At 37.8% G+C, this 26,703-nt stretch overlaps 1 protein-coding gene across 1 annotated transcript in view; it reads left to right on the top strand.

Annotated features, from left to right (window-relative positions):
- The window catches only part of KCNU1 (potassium channel, subfamily U, member 1), a 159,551-nt gene that overhangs the window by 68,904 nt on the left and 63,944 nt on the right, over nucleotides 1–26,703 (top strand). The window contains exon 19 of the mRNA XM_011960720.1: nucleotides 15,316–15,433. Within this exon, the coding sequence (XP_011816110.1) occupies nucleotides 15,316–15,433 (118 nt within the window). The remainder of the gene's footprint in view (nucleotides 1–15,315; nucleotides 15,434–26,703) is intronic.

The raw sequence follows: 26,703 nt of genomic DNA, 5'->3' as shown, positions 1-26,703 counted from the left end.
ATAGAGTTGTGTGGTCATTACTACAATCAATTTTAGAACATTTTCCTCACCTCAAAAAGAAACCCCATACCCAATAGAAGTCACTCCTCCTTCTCAACCCACAGCCCTGGAAAAAAACACTAGTCTACTTTCTGTCACTGTAGATTTTCCTATTCTGGTCATTACACACACACACACACACACACACACACACACACACACAAAAGATCCTATAGTTTGTGGCTTGTTGTGTCTGGCTTCTTTTATTCAGTCACGCTGTAGCATGTATCAGTACCTCATTTCAGCTGGCTACAGCGGCTCATGCCTTTAATCCCACACTTTGGGAAGCCAAGGTGGGCCGATCACTTGAAGTCAGGAGTTTAAGACCACCCTGGCCAGCATGTTGAAACCCCGTCTGTACTAAAAATGCAAAAATTAGCTGGGGGTGGTGGTGCGTACCTGTAATCCCAGCTACTTGGGAGGTTGAGGCAGGAGAATCTCTTGAACCCAGGAGGTGCAGGTTGCAGTGAGCCAAGATCGTGCCACTGCACTGCAGCCTGGGTGACAGAGCAAGACTCTGTCTCAAAAAAAAACAAAAAACAAAAAACACCAAAAACCTCATTTCCTTTCTTGCTGAATATTATTCTGTTGTATAGATCTATACCTCATTTTGTTATACATTTATCTACATTTATCTATTGATGGACTTTTGGGTGGTTTCCGCCCTTTCCATATTGTATATAATGCTGCTATGCACATTAGGGCAAAAATATCTGTTCAAATTCCTGCTTTCCATTTTTGTAATGTATACACCCAGAAGTAGAATTACTAAATCAAATGCAAATTCTATGTTTCATTATTTGCGGAATCACCACACTATTGTCCACAGCAGTTACACCATTTTATATTCCCACCAGAAATGCAGAAAGGTTCCAATTTTTCTATATTCTCACCTACACTTATTTTTCATTTTAGAAAATAGTGGTCATCCTAATGGTTGTAAAGTGATATCTCATTATGGTTTTGATCTAAATTTTCCTAAATGGCATTTTTTCATGAGGATCTCATTGACCATTTACATATCTTCTTTATAGAAATAACTACTTAGATCCTATATTTAAATTTGATTATTGTCTTTCTACTATTGAGTTGTATAAGATCTTTATGTATTCTGAATACATAGGCCCTTATCAAATGTATGATTGGCAAATATTTTCTCCCATTCTGTGGTTTTGCTTTTCATTTTTGTTACATACTTTGAATCACAAAATTGTTTAGTTTTGATGATGTTCAATGATGTATTTTTTATTTTGTCACTTGTGCTTTTGTGCAGTATCTAGGAAGCTTTTGACCAACCTAAGGTCAGCAGTATTTACTCCAAAACTTTCTTCTAAAAATTCTGTATTTTTAGCTCTTACATTTAGATCTGTGATTTTTTTTTTCCTTTGAGACAAGGATTCACTCCATCACCCAGACTGGAGTGCAGTAGTACAGTCATGGCTGACTGCAGCCTCAACCTCCTGGGTTCAGGAGATCCTCCTGCCTCAGCCTCCAAAGTAACTTGGACCGCAGGTGCACACAACCACGCCCAGCCCTGCATTTTTTGTAGAGATGGATTTTTATCATATTTCTCAGGCTGGTCTGGAGCTCCTAGGCTTGAGTGAGCCACCTGCCTCAGTCTCCAAAAGTGCTGGGATTACAGGCACGAGCCAATGTGCACAGCCTCTATGATCTATTCTGAGTGATTTTCGTTTATGGAATAAGAAAAGGATCCAACTTTACTCTTTTCATTGTGGCTATCCAGATGTCCCAAAATTCATTTATTCAAAAACTATTCTTGTCAAAAAACAATTGACTTTAAATATCTGAGTTTATTTCTGGGTCTCAATTGTATTCTATTAATCCATATGTGTAACCTTGTGCAAGTACCACACTGTCTTCATCACTATAGTTTTGTGGTAAGTTTGACACTGGGAACAATGAGTCCTCCAACTTTGTTATTCTTTTTCAAGATTATTTTTTTTAATCTGGATTTCTGCATTTCCATATGAATCGGGATCAATGTGTTAATTTCTGCAAGGAAGCTAGCTGGGATTTTAACTGTGAGCCTTTTGAATCTATAGATCAATTTTGGAAAAATCTTAATTATATTAAATATTCTGATCTATTGATATGGTTTGGATCTGTGTCCCCACCTGAAACTCATCTTGAATTGTAATCCCCATGAGTCAAGGGAGGAACCTGATGAGAGGCGATTGATTATGGCGAGGTTTAGATCCTCTTTAATTTCTTTGAACAGTGTTTTATAGTTTTCAGATCACAGGTTTTGTACTACTTTTGTTAATTTGATTAGTAAGTATTTTTATTGCTATTGTAGATAAAATTGTTTTCTTAGCTTTATTTTCAGATGGTTCATTTGTAGTATATAGGGGTACAATTGAATTTTGTATATTGATCTTATATCCTGCAACCTTAATAAATGTGTTTATTAGTTGTAATAGTTTTTTGATTGTCTCTTATTTCATTTCTTGCCTAATTGCCCTGACAGAACCATCAGTACATTGCTAAATAGAAGTGGTGAGAGCTTGTATTTTTACTTTGTTCCTGACCGTAGGGGGAAGGCATTCAATGTTTCACCGTTAGTTGTGATGTTGGCAGTGAATTTTTCATAGATGCTCTTTATTTGGTTGTGGAGGTTCTGTTCTATTCCTAAATTGTTGAGATTTTTTTCTCATGAAGGGCTCTGATATTTGTCAGTTTTTTTTTCTTTTTTTGCTTTATTGAGATAATCATGTGTATTTTGTATTTTATAATATTAATGTGACATATTGGGTTAATTGATATCCAAATGTTAAACCCACCTTGTGTTTCTGAGAGAAATCTCACTTGGTCATAGTATAGAATCTTTTTTATATATTGTTGGGTTTGATTTGCTAGCATTTTGTTGAGAAATTTTTAATCTGTATTCAATACAAATTTTGGTCTTTAGGTTCCTTTTCTTGTATGTCTTTGTCTGCTTTTGCCAGCATGTTAAAACTGGTCCCATAGAATGAATTGGAAATTCCCTCCTCTTTTATTTTTTGAAAGGGTTTGTGAAGGATTTGTGTTAAATCTTCTTTAAGCATCTAATAGAATTTTACTTGTGAAGCAATCAGGGCCTAACTTAACATCTTTTATTATTAATCAAACTCTTTACATGTTATAAGTTTTTCAGGTTTTCTACTTCTTCCTAAGACAGTTTTGGTAGTTTCATCTTTCTGCCAATTTGTTCATTTAATCTACATTATCAAATTTATTGACTTGTATACATCTGTTCATATGAGTATACATCTGATCATATAAGTATACATGTTGTATACTTTTGTGTACATATGATATACATAAGTATTGCTTTATATTTCTTTTATTTTTTCAGAATGGTAGTAATAATCTGTCCTTCGTTTTTTACTTTGGTAATGTGAGTGTTCTCTTTTTTTGCAGCCAAACTTGCTACAATGTTTATCTATTTTGTTGATCTTTTCAAAAAGAACAGCTTTCCTAATGGATGTTTTTCTAATTTTTTCTATTCTATAATTTATTTATTTTCATTCTAATTTTTATTATTTCCTCCTTTCTTCTAGATTTGAGTTAACTTGCCTTCCTTTGTTCAGTGTCACCTAAGGTGAAACATTAAGTGAAGTAATTGATTTCAGCTTTTTCCTTTCTTTTAAATAGGAAAAAATCTAGGCGGCCAGCTGTGGTGGCTCACACCTGTAATGCCAGCATTATAGGAGGCCAAGGCTGGCGGATCACCTGAGATCAGGAGTTCGAGACCAGACTGGTCCACATGGCAAAACTCCTTCTCTACTAAAAATACAAAAATCAGCCAGGTGTGGTGGCACATGCTTGCAGTCCCAGCTACTCGGGAGGCTGAGGCAGGAGAGTCACTTGAACCCGGGAGGCAGAGGCTGCAGTGAGCCAAGATCATGCCACTGCATTCCAAGCTAGTTGACAGAGAAAGACTTCTCTCAATAAATAAATAAATAAATAGGCATTTATATCTAAAAATTTCCCTCTAAGCACCTTTAGGAGCATGGTGTATTTTTAATGTGTTACATTTTTATTTTCATTGATTTAAAATATTTTATAATTTCCCTGTGTTTTCTGTTTTCTTTTTTTTTTGTATGGTTTTGACCCATTATTTAGAAATGTGTTGTTTTTACTTTCACATATTTGTGAATTTTCCTAATTTTCTCTTTTATTGTACTCTTACTTAATTCCATTGCAGTTGGAAAGCATACTTTATATGACAAATTCTTATCATATTTTAAGACTTGCTCTGTTGTCTAATACACAGTCTATCTTGGAGACTATTCAATGTATACTTGGAAAGATCATGTATTATTCTGTTGTTGGATGGAATGTTATATGGATGTCTGTTAAGTATAGTTGGTTTATAGGGTCAGTTAAGTATAGGTTGGGGTGTGTGTGTGTGTGTGTGTGATTTTTATTTCTTCTTGTGGATTTGAATTACTGCCTAATGTCCTTTTATTTCAGCCTCAAGGAATCCTGCTAGTATTTATTGTAGGGTTTGTCATGTATCAACAAGACCTAAGTTATTGTTAATCTTAAAAATGTCTTAATTTATCCTTTATTTTTGGAGGATAGTTTTGCTAGCTATTAAATTCTTTGTTGGTAGTTGTTTCTCATTCAGCACTTTAAATATTTCATCCTACTTCTTTCTGGCCTGTATTGTTTCTGATTAGAAATAGCTTTCAATTTGATTGGTCATCCTTTGTACACAATGAGTCACTTCTGTCTTGCTGATTTGAAGATTCTCTGTCTTTGAGTTTCACGTTTTTGATTATGATGTGTTTCCACGTGTCGATCTCTTTAAATTTATCCTACTAGGAGTATATTAAGCTTTTTAGTTGTGCAGATTAATGTTTTTCAACCTTTGAGAAGTTATTGGCCATTATTTCTTCAAATACTCTACCGCTTTCTTTACTCTCCTCCTGTATCTATCATTAAATCCGTTGGTACACTTGATAATGTCCCAATGTCCCAGCAGTCCCTTAGGCTGTCCTCATTTTTCTTAATTCCTTTTTCCTTCTGTCTCTCAAACTGGATAATCTTCATTCACCTATCTTTGAGTATGCTGATTCTTTTTTTTTTTTTTTTTTGCATGCTCATGTCTGATCTTTAGTTCTTCTTGTCAAGTTTTTATTTCAGTTATTGTACTTTGAACTCCAAGATTTCTACTTTAAAAAAATTGTAGCTATTTAATGATATTCTCTATTTTGTGAGACATCATTCTCATATTCCTTTTGGTTCTTTATATATAGGCTTTTAAAGCTCTTCAAATATTTAAATTAGCTGATTTTAAAAGTATTTGACTGGTAAGTACAATATCTGAGTTTCTCTCAAGTACAGTGTCTATTGAGAGCCTTTCCCTGTGTATTTTTATCTTTCTTGTTACTTTCCAAGTCTTGTAACGTTTTGTCGAAAATTGGACATTACACAGGTTATAATGTGTTATTTATGGAAATCAGATTCTCCAGTAGACTTTCTCAAAGTCTACATCTCTGTCATTTGTGGCCATTGGATTTTCTACTCTGTTAGTTTAGTGGTAAGCTTATAATTGGACAATGATTTTTGTTAAACACCTGAAACCAAGAAGTTTCTCAGTCTTTGTCAAGGGATTCTGTGTTTGTGTTGGGGCATGCCTTCAATATTCAGCTGAAAAGTTGACAACTCTGTTTAACCTTCATTTTCTGCTTTTATGAAACCTCAAGGTCAGTCAGAGATGAGAGCTTCGGAACGTCTCAGTCCTTTCTGCTTTTGCATACTGCTTTGCAAAGTTCTAGGCATCTTCATTGTCATTTAGATTTTCAGTAACATTCCAGAATTTTTCAAAATCCCTTATAAATAAGAAGACATTTTATTCTTCAGTTTTCCTTTTATGCTTTTATTTGGTCTTCAATTTGCCCGGCTATATGTTGCCTCAGGCACGGATGACGTTAATATATTTGATAACACTCCCTGGGGATAGGCTTATAGCACTAGACAAATGCAAATGAGGTTGCAAAAGACAAGCCATTCAAGTAGGGTTATCCAGGGAACCGCCAGACAAGTCCAATAATGACTCTTCTTTGGAAATAAGGCTTTTGAAGAACTGTATTTCTGCTGTACTCCCTCTAGTGTCAAGAATATGGAGTATTACATTTTGAAAGCTATGGATGAGCTGTGGAGCTAGAGATGAAACTAGTGTAAATTAAAACAACACAAATCTTGTATCTCTTACTGCTATCTATTTATCTTGACTAAATGTTTCCATGGCTCCTGTTGGTTAGTTTCCAGAGTTCTGAAAAATAAAATAATTCTCACAAGTTTCACCAGTTTATTCTATTTTTATGGAGGGGCAGCCTATCTCAGGTTCCTCCTCTACCTTTTTATTCTGGTATCTTGTCTTAATTTTTTTTTTTTTTTTGAGATGGAGTCTCGCTCTGTTGCCCAGGCCGGAGTGCAGTGGCACAATCTCCACTCACTGCAAGCTCCGCCTCCCAGGTTCATGCCATTCTCCTGCCTCAGCCTCTCGAGTAGCTGGGACTACAGGCGTCCACCACCACGCCCGGCTAATTTTTTGTATTTTTAGTAGAGATGGGGTTTCACCATGTTAGCCAGGATGGTCTTGATATCCTGACCTCATGATCCACCCGCCTCGGCCTCCCAAAGTGCTGGGATTACAGGCGTGAGCGACCGTGCCCGGCCTTGTCTTCATTTTTTAAAGGTAGTTTTCCTGGGTATAAAATTCCTGGTTGGCAGTTTATTTCAGCACTTTTTTATGACATCTCATTGCCTTCTAACCTCCATTTTTTTCTGATAAGAAGTCAGGTGTTTCACATGAAAACCACATTTTTCTCATGCTGGTTTCAAGATTTTTCGTGATGTAGCGCACAATTTAGTCCACAACAGTCACATTTTGAGGTTCTAGGTAGACACATATTAATATTTGGGGAGACAGTCTCCAATTTATTAACCTCTCTAGTGAATAATTAACATCAGTTAGTGTACTTTTCAACTATAAAACTTCTATTTGGTTCTTCTTAAAATTTTTATTTGTTTATTGATAATGTTTCTTTAGGGAGACATTGTCATCATGCCTTTATTTAATCAGGATTTCCTTCATTTCTTTCAACATATTTAGAATATTGACTTTTAATATTTTTTTGCTAACTCTGACGTGGACTCTTGCACAGAAAGTTTCTTTTGCTTGCTTTCCCAACCCTGTGTATAGCTCATGCTTGCCTGTTAATTTGCTTGTCTCATGTTTTCCTGTTACTTTGCATGTCTCATATTTTGTGTTGAAAAATGAATATAGATAATTATAGCAGCTCTGAAACCAAGGCTTGTTGTTGTCACTGGTTGTGTAATTAATTGGTTAGTGACTTGGCTGAACTGTTTTATAAAATCAGTTTCCCCTAAGTGTGAAGCCTTTGATGTTGCTCATTGGAGAGTGCAGCCTTGCACTGCAGTGGTTAACAACCATTGGGCTGATGGTGGTTTTAGCAGGCTCATTTTAACCATTGGGCTGATGGTGGTTTTAGCAGGCTCATTTTAATTATCTCTTTCCCTGATCTCTATGGTAAACTCTCTGCCTCTGTTGGTATCACACCCAGTTCCTAGACTACACTAGCAGGCTGTCTATTATTGTTTCTTACTATGCCTGAGGCATCTGTCGCTCCACGGTATTATGTAATTAAATTTGGGCCCCTTTGCAAGAGTGGTTTCTAAGACCAGTCTTTGCAGTTTGTTCTGTCCCTAAGAGAATAGTTATTAGCTGTATTTTTTCTGGTTCACTATGGTAAACTCTTATTGTTTGTCTTGTTGTTCTCAAGGAGATACCAGCCTCCAATTAATTGTTTAACACCAAAATCACTGTTTTCAAAAAGCATCCTTGGGCTTGAAATTCTTGATACTCTGTTCCAAGTAAAATCAATTCCTTTGGGCAGAGCTTCAGAGCTCTTTGTTCTTATGGCCTGCCTCTCCTCCTGGGCAAAATCTCTGAGCCGTTGCTCCCAAGCTTGCAGAATGGTGGGTGGTGTTGGAAAAGAAGTCTGCTTCTGTTGAAGTGACACACCTGTTTTATAAGTAGGACACTAGCAGTAGTGTCTGCTAGCAGTAGTAGCCTGGCCTTCTTTGTTTGCTTCTCCCACTATGAAACCTCTGCCTTGGGGGTGAGCTGGGGTAAGGAAGATTAATACTTCATTGTTTTCATCCTGTGATACCTAAACAGAGCCTCACCTATAAATGAGAGCTGTGAGGAGTGAAAGAGTCTCTATCCTCTAGGCTGCACTCACCTGAAACTTAGTTTCTGCAACACAGAGTGGGAAGGGGATGAGAAATACTGATGCTGTGTCCCTCACAGGGACATAGCACAGCCTTTGATTGGGAGCTGGAGGGAGGGGAAGCCCTGCATTCTTGAGCTTGTCCAGAATGAAGCTTTTATCACACCTAGCTGAGTTTGAAGGAAAGAAAGCAGTTTGTGGTTCAAGTGCCAAAGAGTCTTGATGCCCTTATTAAGATTTAGTCTATTTTACTGAATACAAGTTTTTGTGTTGCTGTTGTTGTTGTTAAGATGGAGTCTCACTCTGTCCCCAATCCTGGAGTAGAATGGCGTGATCTCGGCTCATTGCAAGCTCCACCTCCCAGGTTAAAGTGATTCTCCTGCCTCAGCCTCCCAAGTATCTGGGATTACAGGTGCCTGCAACCACACCCAGCTAATTTTTGTATTTTTAGTAGAGATGGGGTTTCATCAGGTTGGCCAGGCTGCTCTCAAACTCCTGACCTCAGGTGATCCACCCACCTCAGCCTCCCAAAGTTCTGGGATTGCAGGCATAAGCAACTGCACCGAGCCACAAGTTTTCTTCATTTGCTATATGTTCACAGAACAATTTCTAGAGATTTTCAGTATGTGTGTGTTTATATTTTGATAATTTCACTAGTTAGGGCTGTTTCACTGAAGAGCAAGTTTATGAAGCTTTTTCTGCTGCTATTCCACACCCAAAACTAAAGGCTCTGTCTTAACGTTATCTTAATGTAAGATTTTCTGTGAATCTTTCTACTTCCCCTTGAAAGTCTTAAGACAATTTCTAGGATGGCCAAAAATAAATAAATAAACTGTTCCTATGTAATTTCCTGAAATCCCTATTATCTACATCCTGAAATCCCTACTGTCTACAGGGTAGTTCAACTGAATGCTTGAGTCTGAAGAATATTGTTTCTTAAAGTATCTTCAAGACTTTATTTTGGGACTGGAAATTTAAACATGGACTCCTTACATTCAATAAAAATGTGAATCTTTTTTGAAGCAATGGATGAGTCTGACTAAATAGGAAGAAAGTCCCATTAAAGGAAGGGCCCCCCCAAAAAGAACAAGATAATACCCTAAAAAGTATAACCTCACTACACATGTCATCCTATTATACGTAAATTTAGTATAGTTTCATGCAGTATACATATGCCTTTAAATACAGTGTACAAACCAAACTTTCTGAAAAGAAATTACACATACAAGCATACACATGCATATACTTCTGTCATTCTGCAAACAAAAATGCTTCATAAAAATAAATAATCATCCCTTTTTAGCTGACTTTTGTGACTTTATTATAAATGTTAAAATATTTCTGTATAAAAAGAAGATTCTGCCTTCATATTTGTAGACCTGACAAATTTTGCCCACTTCTATGACATGTATTTTATGATGTCTAGGGATAAGTTAATGAGACTTTCAATTTACAATCTAATTTCTTAGCTTCAATGCAGTCATCATACTCTTCAGAATCTTTCATTACTCTTAGAATAATTTCTTTTTCCTACCCTATACGGATCCTCAATCACCAGTATTACCAAATCCATTGCACTCCAGCCAGAACTCTATTAATCTGGTGCCGAGATTCTGCAGTAACAAGCAGCAAACGCTCAAGTGTTACTGACTTCAATTTGCCAGATGATGGCAGCAGAGTACCATGAAATGCTCACAGGTCAACGGATTGGTGTGTGAATTTGAATCTGGAGATCCTGGTTCTAACTAAAATGTGCCAAAAGAGAACATTATTTTAGAAAGGTGTTGCTTGACCACATAGTTTAAAATGTCATGATAATATCTGGGCATTCTCTTAGAGAATTAACTTTCAAAAAGAGCTTAGGAACTTATCGATAAATGACACATAGAAACCTTACACTGACTGAATTAGGACAGTTATCAGGTTGAATACTTTATGGGTTTAGAGCCAGTTAAGAGTATCCTCAGTCCACTCCTTTCAAATAGTTATCTCTTTAATGAGTTCATTAAACTTCCTTGGTCCCACCAGTTTCTCCCTGCTACCATACTCAGTGAGAACTCAGAAGACTTGAGTTGTGATCACAGCTATTCCACTGATTACTGTGGTTGGTGAAAAACATGTTAGCTTTTGGGGTCTCAGTGTAATCACCTCCAAGGAGGGGAATTCTCAGTCTCTATGGCCCTTTTCAACTCTGGTGCTCTATAATTCTGAATCCCTCTTTTTTTTATTATGTCCGTTTTTCTAAACTAGAACCACACTAGAGGTTCTCCAATTAAATTCAAAATCAAATATTTTACAGAGGCAGAATAGAGTGTTGGTTAAGAACATGAATTCTGGATTGGCCATTTACTAACTGTGTGACTTCGGGCAAATTATTAAAATTTTCAAGGTGCTTCAGAGTTTTTTGAAATGTTGACAATAACATTGCATATCTCAGAAAGTTAAGTGGGAATATCAGTATATAAAGAAGATACAAATTGATTATATTAATATAAAAAGCATTAAGCCAGTAAGTTCTGCATATATAATAATTATTATGCCACCCATGGGAGCACAAACTCAAAAGGAATCTTTTTATTTTTTCAATCAATGAAATACAGATAAAATAAGAATTCAAAGAGAATTCCTAGTAGATTACACTTATTTTAACCCATTACCTGATTTTTTTTTTCCTTTTTTTTTTTTTTTTTTTTTGAGATGGAGTCTCTCTCTGTTGCCCAGGCTGGAGTGCAGTAGTGCGATCTCAGCTCACTGCAGTCTCTACCTTCCAGATTCAAGCGATTCTCCTGCTTCAGCCTCTTGAGTAGCTGGGACTACAGGTGCCCGCCATTATGCCCAGCTAATTTTTTGTATTTTTAGTAGAGACGGGGTTTCACCATGTTAGCCAGGATGGTCTCGATCTCCTGACCTCTTGATCCACCCACCTCAGCCTCCCAAAATGCTGGGATTATAGGTGTGAGCTACCACACTCGACCCATTCCCTGATGATTTTTGCGTTCACAGCATAAATACAAGTAGGGCTAAGCCTTCAGAGTAGGAAGAATAATTGTCTTTCTGACCTTCTTCTTAATGGAATTAGATAAGTTACTGGGCAGGAAGTTTCCTAGCCTCAGCTCTACCGTTCACTACCTGCTATTTCTTCATTGCAGTTTCTAACACCTAGGATAGTAGTATCCAACCAAGGCAAGGAGGGGTACATAAGAATCTTTACATGTGATGGAGTAGAAGGAATGGGCAATTTGAAAGTAGCCCTTAGGAAAGTTGTGCCCAAATTCTGCTAATCTTCACCCCTTGAGAACTGTTTCAGAGTCTGCATTAAAATGCTAATATTCTGCAATAGAGTCAAATCTAATGGAAAGCAGAATTCTGAAAAGGAAATTGAAAAGAGGGTGCAAAAAAAGTTAGGGACAGAAAAAAAAATGATAAGAAATGGGCTGAGTAGGTAGTCCAAATATGGATTTATTTTACTTTATAGTTTTCTTTAGGTTTGACCCTGGGTCACTTTTTTTTATATATAAACATTCCAGACTATTAATTGACCTTTTTAAGGGGGAACAACCCCAGCCAACATTTCCTAGGGAGGAGAACTTCAAACTCAAAAGGTAGAGATTTAGCTACCCTAATGAATATACCAGCTCATCTTCCCAGTTTAGCTTATTTAAGCACCAGTGAAGAACAGTCAGAGGTCCCAGTGGTCTTAGGTTAGATAGGAGAAAGAATAGGAGATGGTTCCTGCATATTTTCTTCTCTAAGAGTTCAGGACTACATGTCCACCAAATTTCAATAAAAAGAAAAGCAACTTGATAACAAGCCTATAAAGACCCTACACAGATATATTGCACTCCTATATTTGTGTCAGTTGCAGTTATTCTTCTAATGGTACAGTTGAGTATGGCTTTCCGTGATTTCCAGTTGTTAGCATTATTTCTGCCCCAGCTGAGGCCTTCTTTCTCATCCTAGTGACTACAATAGCTTTCTACTTGGCCTCTCTGGCTCTGGTCTCCTTTCATGCCAATCCATGCCATTTTTCATAGCTGTAATAATTTTTATGACATTCTGATCATGAATGGATACATAAATAAATAAGGAATAGATGGGTGACTGTTACCCCACTTCTGCAAGACTAAGGAATGGGCTTGCTCTGTTGCCCTGTTGCTTTTTGAGCTTCTAAAAGTAGTGGTTTTTAGCTAGAATATGTAATATCACTTTTTAGGTGTGTCACAATGAGTGGTAAAGTACTACATTTTATAAATAATTGCAACAATTTAGCTATTTAGTAAATTGGAGAAGATTTGGGATAATCTGAATAATATAGGCATTATTTTCACTCATTTGAACTGTGATAAAACTTCTTGAGGGAGATAGAAATAAGTGGAATTATTGCTATCCATATGAAAATCACATATGAAGCATTTCTTAAAATGCAGTCCTATCATGTATTCCAGAAAAGCAAAGATTTGCTTGTTGCTTTCAAGGGAATTACCTTTTGAAAGAGAAAGATAACCAAAATGTTGGCCATGTATTTAGAAGAACTTTCATTTTTTCTAGTCATTTACAGGTCTCAGATCCCATGGTTTTTTAAATTTTATTTATTTATTTATTTATTTATTTATTTTGGTATCCAATGCTTTATCTAGAAATCTGTAAAGTATCCATAGGGAAGTCATGATAAGTCATGACATTAACAGTTTAGCTAGAGTGTTAGGAAAAATCTATTTCAACTTTCCTTGCCTAAAATAGATTTAAAATATATTGCACACTGCTAGCTATAGGTAGGTAGGTAGATAGATAGATACACAGATAGAAGAAATATAAATAAATAAAATGATCAAACAGAATGAAATCAGAAAAACTTCACTGCTTATCTACTGCCTTGAGGAAGGGACTTTGTCTTCTTATTTTTTTCTTAAAATTTTTTCCTCAAATACTTGAAGCAATATGGAAACTGAGGATAAACTGTTGCAACTTATTTATCTGCCCTATCTTGCAACCTGGTAAATAAACAATTTTCAACTTCCGTTTTGAACGCAATTAGAATTATAGAATTTAGACCTGGAAGGAATCAGAAGAGATGACTTGGGCCAGTTTGTCCTTGACCTTCAGGTGGTCAACACCAATCAGAAACATCAGCAATCTCCATACAAGCTGTTCTGTCTGCCCCACACACATGCACATTCTTCCATAATTATGAAATCTTCCAAAATTATAAAAATCATTAATGCGTTTTCAGATGAGGTTTTAAGAATGATTCAAGGAAAGATTCAAAGCTTTAGCAAAGATTTTGAGAGTTTTACAGAGAGCACTCACCTCTCCCACTTATCCTTCCCCCAACCCTCATTTTTTAGCAGCTGACAAATGTTATTGGCTGGAGATTTAGGCTTTGAGAAAAGGAGAGACTTCCTAAAAGTTCTGTAATTCCTAGGCCAGTTCTGGCATGTTGTCTTAGATATTCCATAATTCAGTTTCCATCACAACCAGCCAACCTCTAGAGACTGACAGTTGGTAACACAGCTAGTCCTTCCTCAGATTTTACTTCAGGTGTTCCCTTCCCAAGCCATTCCCCCAGGGCAAAAGGTAACCTTGAAATAAGGAAGCATCAGTCAAGTGAAGGCTTCTGAGGATTACAGGTAGGGTAAACTTATTCCAAACCCATCTCTTAACACACCTGGGTGATGCAGTCACTGCCAATTTAAGTTGAGAAATCACATATCCAAAGGATGTCCTTCTTTCAGAAGTGTGTTTTGACTCAGTTGATGTTTTTATGGATTAGAATGGTTCAGAAAAGAATTACATCAAAAGAGAGAGGGATGCCAAGACATCTTCATGGCTTTTTCTGTCTGCCACTGATCAAAATGAGGTGATAACTGGGATTAAGGGCTTGTCCCACACGAACTCCCCACTGTGGTTAGTCTAAGTACAGAAATAATGCTTATGTTGAGACAGTAGGAAAAGGTCACATCTCCTTTCTGCACTTGGGTGGGCAGGGGAAGAAGAGTATCAGTGATGACTGCCCCTTGATGTGGTCCACCTCCTTAGGAACTTCTGCTCAGACAATCTCTCCGTCTCTGATCACCAAGCAATCAGGTTCTGACAAGTGGATTACACAGGCTCTTTGAAAATTGAAGAGAAGTATTTAACTTGCAAAGCATTGTTTAGAATATGTTTTTTAAAAATCACAACAGCAAGTGCAAATTTGTATTGTGTGACAATGCCTACCTAGCCTAGATGGTTGAAAATGATTCTTGGGTTGAATCTGTGTTCCAGGATAAGAACGGCATGATTACATATCAACATACAGGTGCAGGAAGAAGTATTGGCTCACCTGTCACATTTTTCCATATTAAAGTGGCTTCATGGTGCTCATTGAATCTATTAATTTCAACATTCTTGCATGTATCCTTATAATCACCCTTCATAAAGTCATGGTAGTATCCCTATACTGCAGGAGAGATAATTATTTCCTTTTGTGTTATTTCCAGATTTGGAAATACACAAAGGCTTTGATATGCATCTACTGTAAGATCGAGATTCTTCAAAAGTCAAAATTAATAATAAAGAAAGCCTCAAAGAAAACATAAAGGAAAAGGAGGTGATGTCCAAGCAGAACGAATTGCAAGCCTGGGCAGCATCTGCAGGAAGGAGACAGGATTTTTGTAGCGTGATGCTTTCTTAGCGTCCTAAGGTGCCTCTAGACATGCCGTAGCAGGAAGACTCCTCAAATGCACTTGGGTGAAATGGGAGGGGTGATGGATTAGAAAGGTGCAGCAGCTACTCAGTAGGTACTTATTTTAAACACACCATATGGAATTGAAATCCTCTCGCACTCCCTAATTCTGTAGAAGGAAACCAAAGAGTTTGCTACAATTCATCCTCTTAGAACTAGGCTGTAGCTGAGACTCCCCAGCCTTTCCTTAGTCAAGGGTCTATAAATGGCTCAGCCAAGGGGAATAGTCCAAAAATCCCTTGTGAAGAGATGTGCCAACTCACTGAGGTTTCTATCCTATTGCAGTGCCATCGGTAAAGATAGTGAAAAAATGTATGAAGGGAATCTCCTCTCGTATAGCAGGGCAGGATTCTCCTCCAAGGGTACATGCAAGCACTTCAAGAGTATCAGACTTCACCACCAGGTAAGAGCTGCAGAGAACCCTAGTCTCCTATAGTTTTCCTGAGAATCAGTGGGATATATATATATATAATATATATATAGTAATATATTGTATTTAAACCATTGTAATATATTGTATTTATAAACTCCTATACTGACCAATGGAATCGTTCCTCCCCAAAATGAAATCATCTCCGCCTCGCCCATATCATTAAGCTAATCAAATATACCTCTTTCTTCCATTGCTCAAATCATCCGTACCCATAATAACCCAAAAGTTAAATGCCCAACTTTCTTTCAGACCACCTTTCAGGCACTTTAGAAATGTAAGTTAGAGACAAATTTTAACAACTCCAAATAGCTTTTCTATTGTTAATCAGTCCCCCATTTCCAATACATTCAAGATGTGATTGCCTTAGTTTTTGCTTCTGCAAAATATGGGCAATGAATCCCTCCTCCCTGCCCTTTTCCTTGCAGCTTTTTATACACTGAAACCTCCACTAACCAGAAAGCAGAGTTGGAGGAGGGTGACCTACTTAGTTGATTTTAATTAGAGGGGCAATCCAAATGTTCTATCATTCCAAACTTTAATGAAAATAACTCTGTAATATCTTGACAACATTTCAGTTCATTAGGGATAATATACCAGGAAGATCTTTGATGATTAAAAACTGTGATTATCTAAGGGTAAATATATTATCAAAGAGTCATTGTACCCTGGCATTACACGATGATATAAATATTTTGTAGGTTTTTTATAGTGATTAAATGAGATTAGGTATTTAAAGCACTTTGCTGCTGCAGCCAGTATGGAAAATAATATGCAAGTTCTTCAAAAAATTAAGAATAAAACTACTATATGATCCAGCAATCCTACTTCTGGGCATTTATTCAAAGAAAACAAAATCAGTATTTCAAAGACAATTCTGTACTCCCATGTTCATTGCAGCACTATTCACAATAGCCAAGATATAGAAACAACCTAAGTGTTATTCAGAAAATGAATAGAATAGGGCTGGGCATAGCAGCTCATACCTATACTCCCAGTGCTTTAAGAGGCTGAGCTGGGAGGATTGCTTGAGCCCAGGAGTTCAAGACCATCCTGGGGCAATATAGAAATACCCTGTCTCTGCAAAAAAAAAATTTTTTTAAATGAGCCAGGCATGGTAGCACACAACTGTAGTCCTAACTACTTGGGCTACTGAGATGAGAAGATTGTTTGAGCCTGGGAGTTCGACTCTACAGTGAGTTGTGTTCATGCCACTGCACTCTAGCCTGGGTGACAGAGCGAGAGCCTGTCAAAAAAAAAAAAAAAGAAAGAATGGATAAAGGAAATGTCATACACACACATACACACACACACACAGAATATTATTCAGTCCTAATAAAGAAGGAAATTCTTCCATTTGCAGGAACATGGATGAACCTAAAGCACATTATGCTAAGTGAAGTAAGCCAGACACAGAAAAAGAAATACTGCACGATCTCGCTTATATGTGGATTCTAAAATAGCCAAACCCATAGGAACAGAGTGGAGTGGTAGTTTTCAGAAGTGGTGGGTGGGGGAAATGGGGAGCTATTGATCAAAGGGTACCAAGGAATCACTTTGCTTAATTCCTGGCTGCTAGTATGTCCTCAATAAATGCTTCTTATTATTGCAATGATCAATTCTTATAGCCAGGAAGATGTTTGAAATTGGGCCGAGAGTGTAATAAGTGCAGAACCTTCCAATGATGTAGATTTCGCAATAAATCTTTTACTTGTACTTGGTTTTGATGCAATTTACTTACTTCTTTTAACACACAGTTCTCTTCTGTTTACCTGAGGATTCTGGATTGTTAGGTCTGGTTAATGGAAATTTTCCTGTGTCTTCCCAAAGGTGGGGTGGGAGTCAAACGTCTGAGCCACCAATTTTCCCTCCCTTTTATGCACTTTCTACGAGCAATATAAAAGTCCAGGAATTATAGTTTGTGCCCTTCCTGCCTTCCATTCCCAGATTTTATAAAGTGGATGAGATAGCCTATGGGAAAGCACTGAGAACTAGTTGAAGGAAAGGTCTTGGGGCATTTCAGGGACCCAGATTTTGCCTGGCTATTTCCAACCACAAAACAGTCACAGATGAGCACAGGGATCTGCAGATACTTTTTCTCCAAAAATGGTTGGTGAATAGGCGTTTATTGAGTAGCCTATACGTGCTAAGTAGGCACCATGCTTGATGCTTTTGTAAATATAGAAATCATGTTTCAACTTCCATGCTGTCTAGATGGGTAAACAAGATGAATTCACATAAAATGAATCAGAGGCCAAAGAAAGAATAAGTGCTAGTTTTTGACAGCACAGTAAAGTGACTATAGTTAACAACAATATATTGCATATTTAAAAAGTACTGAAAGAGAAGATGTAAAATGCTCCCAGTGCAAAGAAAGGGTTCACACATGAGGTGATGGGTATTCTAAATACCCTGACTTGATCATTACACATTCTACACACATATCAAAATATCACGTATACACCATAAATGTGTACAAATATTATGCATCAGTACAAATATACAGAAAAGATAGGTTAATTTTCTTCCCTAGAAAGTACAAGGGAAAAAGTTGGAAAACTTTCACAATAAAAAGTTTTTGCAGTTCAAAATAAACACATAAGAAGACCCAATCAATCAATCAATCAATCAGAGGCCAAATAAAGTGGTACTCTTTCAAGTGCTGCATTGGTGGTTCTGGCAGAAGGTAGGGGAAGACAAGGTCAATGAGGGCTGGAAAGATTGTTCTAGAAAGCTTCCTGTGGGGGGTGGGAATTGGAAAGGTGGGAGACAGTGGGAATCTCAACTCTTGTGAATAGTGTGACATGGATAAAGCCTGGGGGGAATGTGGCATGTTCCATGTAGCAGCTAGCCAGCCTGACAAGAGGAGAGAATGCACGGTAGAGTGTCATGGGAAAGTCTCAAATTTATCAAGAACACAGTCTTGGATTTTGGTATTGTGCATGCACGCATGTGTGTGTACACTATGTTTATGTTAATGCAAAGTTGTCATAAAAACATGATTCAAATTTGAAAATTGTTTGTGAACACATAAACACAACATATGTGATAACACAGAAAATGCTCCAATCATGTTTGTGCTTTTGTTTATTCTCTCCCACGTCTTCTCTGTGATGGTAAAGGGTTGGCAAGCCATGGATAATCAAACGCCACAGAAAATTCTCAAATGTAATTTTACTCATTCAGTTTCACTGGCTTTTCTTTTTATTCTTTAGCACAGCTGTAAAAACAAAACTAATTTAACATATCAGAATTTTTCCCATTGGTTTTAATTCCCCTTGTCTGTAATAAACAAGAAAATGGTTTAAAGCAGGCATCTAAAAGAAGAATGGATCCAGATAACCTGGTTCATCTGCAGACCTGGTCTGTCAGCCCTGTTTCTGGTTGGGGATCCCTAAATATGCTTTTGACCCCAAATAGACCAGAGACTGTGATAGTAACTCATGCAGATGATTGCTAAAGCTGATGATTAATTCCCTTGCACTTCTTAATTCAAAATCAAGGTATGTTTGCAGGAATTAAAGAGCTTTAAAGAAATAAGCAAGGGCCACACTGCATAATCTTTTAGATGGTGGTATATCCTTGAACAAATATGTTCCATTTAAGGGTAAGTCTCTGTGATATTTCATCAATGGGGTTGGTTAGCTCGGGTGACTTACATACCGTGTTAACGGGTCAGTGGTATAGCACTCCCTCTTAGAACCATAGAAAAGAGTTTGTGTTTGTTTTGTGTTTATGTTGTAGGACAAAAGGGAGTTCCAGCTAGCAAACTGGCAACATGTGTCTAGTGGATCTATGTTTGCCATAACAACAATGAGTGGTAGAATAAGCTGGATGGCTTAATAGAGATTAGTAGGCATTTTTGGAAGAAAAATGTGAAGTATGTGGTATGTGCTGTTTGTGATCCATTTTTTATGTGTTAATAGTCTTGCATTCACAAATCAAAAGCAACATAATATTATTTATAGTTTTGCTGACAATGAGCTTGAAATTTTTAAAGATGTAGTCTTCAGGCCACCAGTGGGTTTTCCAGTAAGTTCAGAAACTACTATTTTCTATTCTTAGTACTTAAAGCACTACAGACAGCTCTAACTTATACAAAAGTTAATGTCGAATATTTTGTGGTATCCCTGGTGTCTTTCTTTTCCCATAGAATAAGCAATGTTATAAATAGCAGCTATGTTGTCAGGCTAGCACACAAAAGACTTTAATAGATGGTAGTTAAGTATATATTTGTTGAATGAATAAGTAAACAAACATTAGCTCTATTCACTTGAATTTTATGTCCTTAAATAAAGGGATCATATGATATAAGAGAGAGAAAGTATTTCCTGTTTCTTTTCAGGAAAGACCTGTGCAGTGTTTCATTGTAAGTGAACATGAATCTCATTCATTTCCGGAGCTCCCTGGTCCTAGCTTCCAATTTCTTTACCTTGGCCATTCTATTTTGGGTGAGTTAGGACAGTTTTGCCCATTCTACCTATTACACAATTATTTACTATTCTCTGCTTCTTTTCTATCAAAACTCTCTTCTTTAGTAAACTGATTTTAATTAGATATTAGAAAGGAAAGGTTTAGATACAACTAATTTGTATGATGTTGTGACTAATAACACCATAACCACAACAAATTATCCAAGTTTCTAAAAAGTAGATGTGAAGAATCTCAAGTGAATGGTGAAAGATATTTAATTGGTGAAACAAGGCAGAAATTTCCAAGCATTGTATGACAGACCTGGGCCAGGAGAGGGAAACATTTTTAATAGAAATACTTGGTTTGTTTGGCCTTATCAGTCTTTCCCTGGAAATTCTCCCCACTGGGTCTGCTTAAGTCACTTTATGGCCCATATTGAAATCTAAATATTTTTCCATATGACATCCCTTCTCACCATGTCTTAATAGTATCTATGAATGAGATCACATTTATAATATCAACGTCATCTCCATCCTCTCTATGTTGTTTTACAGATACCAGGGACCATAAATGCTATTTTTTTCTCTCTTTGCCAATGTCCAAGCCAGCCTTAGTTCTTTCAATGATAAGTGGTCCACAAATATTAGCCATGAGCAATAGCACCTATGGCAGACATGAGTTCCAGATCACCATCTTCTTAGCCTGTAAGCTTCAGTTTTCTCATCTGTAAAATGGCATGGTATTAGAATCTAATTGAAATGTTGTTAAGGATTGGTTGAGACAGGACTGATTCAATTCTTAAGTAGTGCCTAATATACATTGTGAAAATACAGCAAGTGAAAAATGTTTCATTCTGTTGTTGTCATTGTATTTCCTGTCACCCTCTGCCATCGTGTCTCTGGTTCTTAGACTTCTACGTTTTTGCTACCACTTTCTTTCACATTTTAGAGGAGAGGTTACAGAGTTCAAGACCTCGCAAGATTTCATTCACTGTCTACAATCACCATCTATAGACCACCAGCCTGGCAAGCATACCAGCAGGGTTTCATGAAGATCTATGATGCAGTAGTTCCCATTGGTAAGGTCACTTTGCCATGTCCAAGTCTGCCTATAGCTTGCCATTCTCCCTCCAGAACATTCTTTTCCATGGCATTTCCAGCTCCTTCCTTGGCTATTTTCCAGTTCCTTCCAGTCATCCCATGGCAGTCTTTCATTTTCAGCCAAATGGTAGTCCATCCAGAAGGACTGCCAGGATAGCCTTTGCCAAGCTGGAAGCTTGCTAGTAAGTAGTGCACTAGCCGTAAGGGTATAAGAGGATCAATCCAACTGGGAGAAGTTGTTTGTTTCTTTTCTGGCACATCTATTTCCAGCCCTACATAATTTATGCCCAGGCCTGACTCCTGAGACACCTTTTCCTATGACCTCTCACTTTCATGCCTCCTCTGCCATACATACCATGTTGTCTCAGGAAAAGAAGCCGAGCCCTTCCTCCCCTTTTACTCTCAGTTCTGTACACTTTATCAAATTCTGTGTCCCAAACTATTCAGGCAAGAGAATCCCCATCTTTTAGCCTCAATGATGTCTGAACTCCTACTGAGAGCCAGGCTCTGAGTCCACCTGGGGGCGGGGGGCAGAATATCGGATACGAATCACCGTACATGGCTCTTTTCATGTCATTTCTGAGCTTTTGACAGAAACTGTTCAGATGAGATTATCTGAGCAATTCCTTTTATCCCTTCTTATTTCATATTAAGCTTTTAAAACTACTTTCCCTCCAGACAAGCATAGACTTTCCTATTTGAGTGTAACGTAGCCCATAACTAGGAAATCACAAGCATTCTCTGGTTCTTTCATTCATATATGCCTATTGAGTGGCACCTTTACTGTAGCATTTCAAATCACGTTCTGGAAATCTACATTCACTTAACACTATATGGCCAGTATTTCATCTTCCAGAGTTACCTTTCCCCAAGAGTCCAATTGGCACTTATGTTTCCCATTGTATGGTTTTCCACCTGAGATTCTAGAACCTCTAAAATATGCTTTCTCTCATTTTAATTGATGGTGTAATTTGGGACCACCAGGATCCCTAGCAGGGCTATGTGTCTGCAATGAAGTTTAATAAATATCTTCATCAGGTCTCAATAGCAAGACCAAAGAAGACAGCAGGACAAAATACATTCTCATATAATTATGGGGATATTCTAGGGGTAGGATTGAAAATAAACATACACTTATATGTATAGAAACTATACTTTTAATCACAATGAGCCTGAGTTTCAAAAACAGATGAAAGAGCTAGGGTGGCAGGAAATAAGAATTTTGAAAAGATGACTAGATATTTTCCTTCAGATCCTCTAAATACCTCTTTTCTAGTTCTTATTTTGTATTCATAGGCAAAGATCCCATTTTTGAGAAGCAATGTGCCACAATCCTAGCAAAGTACCATATATATATATATATATATATATATATATATATCTCGAGAGAGAGAGAGAGAGAGCGCACAATAATTAATCAAGTATGTATTGATAAACTGATTCTTTAGATTAACAAACAACATTTTATTGTTATTGCTTAAAAATAGCAGAAGAATAGCTTCAGGCATCAGGACTGTACCATGGAAAACTCAGCATATCTCTTCCATTACTCTCATCTCCCTCATCCTGCCTAGCTTAACAGACTATAATAAAGGAGGGACAAGGCATTTTGTAAATACCTTTTGTGAGTCTGTGGACAGGTCTTTTAAAAAACTAAGAACAAGCCGGGCGCGGTGGCTCACGCCTGTAATCCCAGCACTTTGGGAGGCTGAGGCGGGTGGATCACAAGGTCAGGAGATCGAGACCATCCTGGTTAACACGGTGAAACCCCGTCTCTACTAAAAATACAAAAAAATTAGCCAGGCGTGGTGGTGTGCACCTGTAGTCCCAGCTACTGGGAGGCTGAGGCAAGAGAATGGCGGGAACCCGGGAGGCGGAGCTTGCAGTGAGCCGAGATCGCACCACTGCACTCCATCACTCCATCCAGCCTGGGCAACAAAGCAAGACTCTGTCTCAAAAAAAAAAAAAACAAAAACTAAAAACAAATTCTCCTGGAATTATGGGTATGGAAATTGATTTGGGTGGTTGCTAAGATGAGGAAGTGGCCCTCAGATCATTGCAATAAAAATTACGATAGGATGACTGATCATTTACTGAGTGCATATATTTACTTGCATTAGTTAACTAGTATTTGCATGCTTTTATTCTTCATCTCATTTATTATCTCCTAAAAGGCAGGAATGAGACCTTGTCTGTTCAGGGTCAGATATAAAAGACCGACTCTATAAGACAAGGTGAAGATTATGTGAAGCTTAGTCACTGTTTCTAAGTAAAACTCTCTTCAAGGCCTTGAGACATGACTTGCATAGTTTCCAAGGGGAAAAAAATGTGAAGTAGGGAAATGGCACTGATTTTCAGTTTGTGTTATTTGCCCTCTGAGTAACACCTTACCGTCATCTTTCTCAGGGGCTCACAGTCCCCAGACACTTAAATGTCCTCATCAACATCTATTATCTAAAACTTCATTTGCAAAAACAGAAGAATAACATATTAACCCTTCTGGGGCAGCTTCCCTTTCATCATGGATCAGAGACTTCAGCTAAGGAACAAAGCCCTAACAGATTTCAGGTATCACCATAAAGGGGACGTATAATTGTAGGTGACCTCCAAGAAGAGTCTTCTGTGTATGCCCAATACCACATCTCGAAGCCTATTGTATGCTATGCTATGTTAGCTTTTTGGCTTCAGAAAGAGAGATAAAAGGGGACACTGCCGCGCCCTGTAACTATGGTGGGGGCTCCAGCAGTAAACTGTGAAGTGTCAGATCACAACTCTGTGATGTTCATGCTCTGTGACCATGAGCAAGTCACTTACTGTCCTGTGGCTCAGATCCCCCACTCAGTAAAATAAGTAACACCAATCTCATAGAAATTATGAAAAGATTAAGTATAAGACTTTGAGAGAAGTTCCCAGCATTGAGTAGTAAGCATTAAATAAATGCTAGCAATTATCGCTACACAAGAGGCAGGAGTGTCCCATAAAATAATTGAACCCAAGGTCTGGAGAGTCACCGCAAAGCAGCTTTCTGCTAAAATTATATTAAAATTCTGCATTTGTGCTAACACCAACAGTTTGAGTAGGTAAGACAGAGGACTTAGAGATAAATGTTATTTCAATTAACATCTTGGGCTGGGCGTGGTGGCTCATGCCTGTAATCCCAGCACTTTGGGAGGCCAAGGCGGGTGAATCACCCGAGGTCAGGAGTTTGAGGCCAGCCTGGCCAACATGGTGAAACCCCGTCTCTACTAAAAATACAAAAAATTAGCTGGGTGTGGTAGCTCACACCTGTCATCCCAGCTACCCGGGAGGCTGAGGCAGGAAAATCGCTTGAATCTGGGAGGTGGAGGTTGTAGTGAGCCTAGATTGCACCATTGCACTCCAGCCTGGGCAACAAGAGCAAAACTCCATCTCAAAAAACAAACAAACAACAACAACAACAAAAAACCCCAACAATTTACATCTTGTGGGCGTGGCAAAGTGGCAGCAGAATTCATTTTTAGTAGTAAGAGAGGTAGACCCTGTCTCATTCTCCCCAGGGAGCAATGTGTTCCTTGCCTACTAAGAATAATTACTTTCTTTCTTTCCTTCCCCCAGCCCCCACCCCCACCCCTTTCTTTAAAGATAAGAGAAATAAGAATTCTCCACCTGTATTAGACCCATGCTTGGCTCCTAAAGACCACGCCACTTTTGATAGTGAAAGTCAAGGACACAACCATAATTGTCCTCCTCAACTTAGCATCAAATATAAAGGCTGCTTACCCAACACTATAGATTATTGGCTTATCCAACACAATATATTATTGACTTTTGTACAATTATTTATACCTTTTAAAATAAACATCAAGAACAAGTGAGTGTGGAGTCTGTAATAGTCCCCATTTAATTGGGAAAATCTTTCTTGCTGAGAGAGGGTTAAGAAAAGACACCTTTAACAAATTCTCCTTGAACGCCCGTTTCTCTCCTTGCTCTCTGTTCCACAGCTGGCTGATGACTGCAAGCACAAGGCAGGCAGAACTTTAGGGTTGCTGGGCAGCTTTACCACTTGGCAGCTCTCTTCAGCACATGCGCAACGATCAGGACAATAAAATATTGTTCATTGCTTCTACCCCACAACCAATTAGGTCAGCTGTAAATATTGGAATTGCTTGGTAAACATGCTGGAAGATTGTGCTGACTTGTTAATATAAGTGAAAATGTAATTAGATTTATAACACTTTTTTTCCAAGCCATAATTTACAACAACAACAACAGGAGGAAAAAAAAATCTCTTGCAACCTGCTGAAATATCATTATTAAAATGCACATGAAAAGTCAATTATGCCAGAGGGAGGTATTTAAGAGAAGTGAGTTTCCATACCGTGGGATTACACCGTGGGGATTACATATTTCTTATTTATTTTTTTCCCTGGATCTTTTCTGCTGCCAAATGAAAAGGAACAGATATTTTACTTATTTCACTCTGAAATATTGCTGAAGATAGTGCTAAGAAGTAAACCAAATAACCTGACTCCCTGGAAACCTACTCAATTCTCTTCAAAGCCCCAGGAAAAGCCGAGTAGTCACCATTCTTTTTTGTTTATAAACCCATCTCGCTCTAAGCAATAGTCATGTTCCTTAAAACATGTGGAAATGCATTTTTTTTTTTTTTGCCTAAATGCTGTTCTGTTTTACACTCTAAATGAGTAGATTATTATGTAGAATTCTGTGGGGCAGTCCTTATGTAAAGATAAGAAATAAGCCCTCATTTTCATTTTAAAATCTGAAGTTTCCTCTGCTCGCAGGGTGATAGTGGGAGCGCCATTCTATCCTCACTGAAGGATGTTACAGAGTGGCAGGACATTCATGTGACGTCCCAGGCACAGGTGCCACCACGTGCCCTCCCTGGGTAGATTTTGGTGGCATCATCCCTGAGCTGGACTTCATTTCATGAGGGGTGTTGGGGTATCTGTGTGTCAGGTGAGGACACAAACATAATTGTCCTCCTCAACTTAGCATCAAATATAAAGGCTGTTTACTCAACACTATAGCTTATTAGCTTACCCAACAAAATATATTATTGGCTTTCATACAATTATTTATACCTTTTAAAATTAACATCAAGAATAAGTGAGTATGGAGTCTGTAACAGTCCCCATTGAATTGGGAAAATCTTTCTTGCCAAGAGAAGGTTAAGAAAAGGCACCTCTAACAAATTCTTCTCCTTGAACGTCCCTTTCCCTCCCTGCTCTCTGTTCCACCAGAGGGGTTCTGTTCCTTCCTTAGAACCCCTTTGCTCCTCCCAGAGGGTTTCTAAGCCCAGTTCCAATCATAACCCAGCCAGATTGCTGCCCTTCTGCTTCCTGGTTTCCTCCTAATGAATGTAGGTGGTATTATATCTCATCTACATTTGAGGTACCAGTGGGGAAAAAGCTAGTTAAAAAAAATCGTAAGGCCATGTGTAAGTATGGAAGAAGCTGCCATTTTCTGTCTGTCCCAAACTTCTAAAATGTTCTGTTTAGATAATGGAAGAAATCTTTTAATGCATTTTTTTAGAATTGCTAGTGCATATATTGCAGATATATTACCCTTTAGGGGAAGATTTTGGTGTTGCCACATAAGAAACAACCAAAATAAATCATATGTATGTGTGCGTATATATACACACATATGTATGACTTATTCATACATATCAATACTTACATGCATTACATATATACATTATAGATATATAATATATACTACAGATATAGT

The sequence above is a fragment of the Colobus angolensis genome, unplaced genomic scaffold (genome assembly GCF_000951035.1).
Source record: "Colobus angolensis palliatus isolate OR3802 unplaced genomic scaffold, Cang.pa_1.0 Scaffold52, whole genome shotgun sequence".
NCBI lineage: Eukaryota > Metazoa > Chordata > Mammalia > Primates > Cercopithecidae > Colobus > Colobus angolensis.
This window is presented reverse-complemented; position numbering and strand designations above follow the sequence as displayed.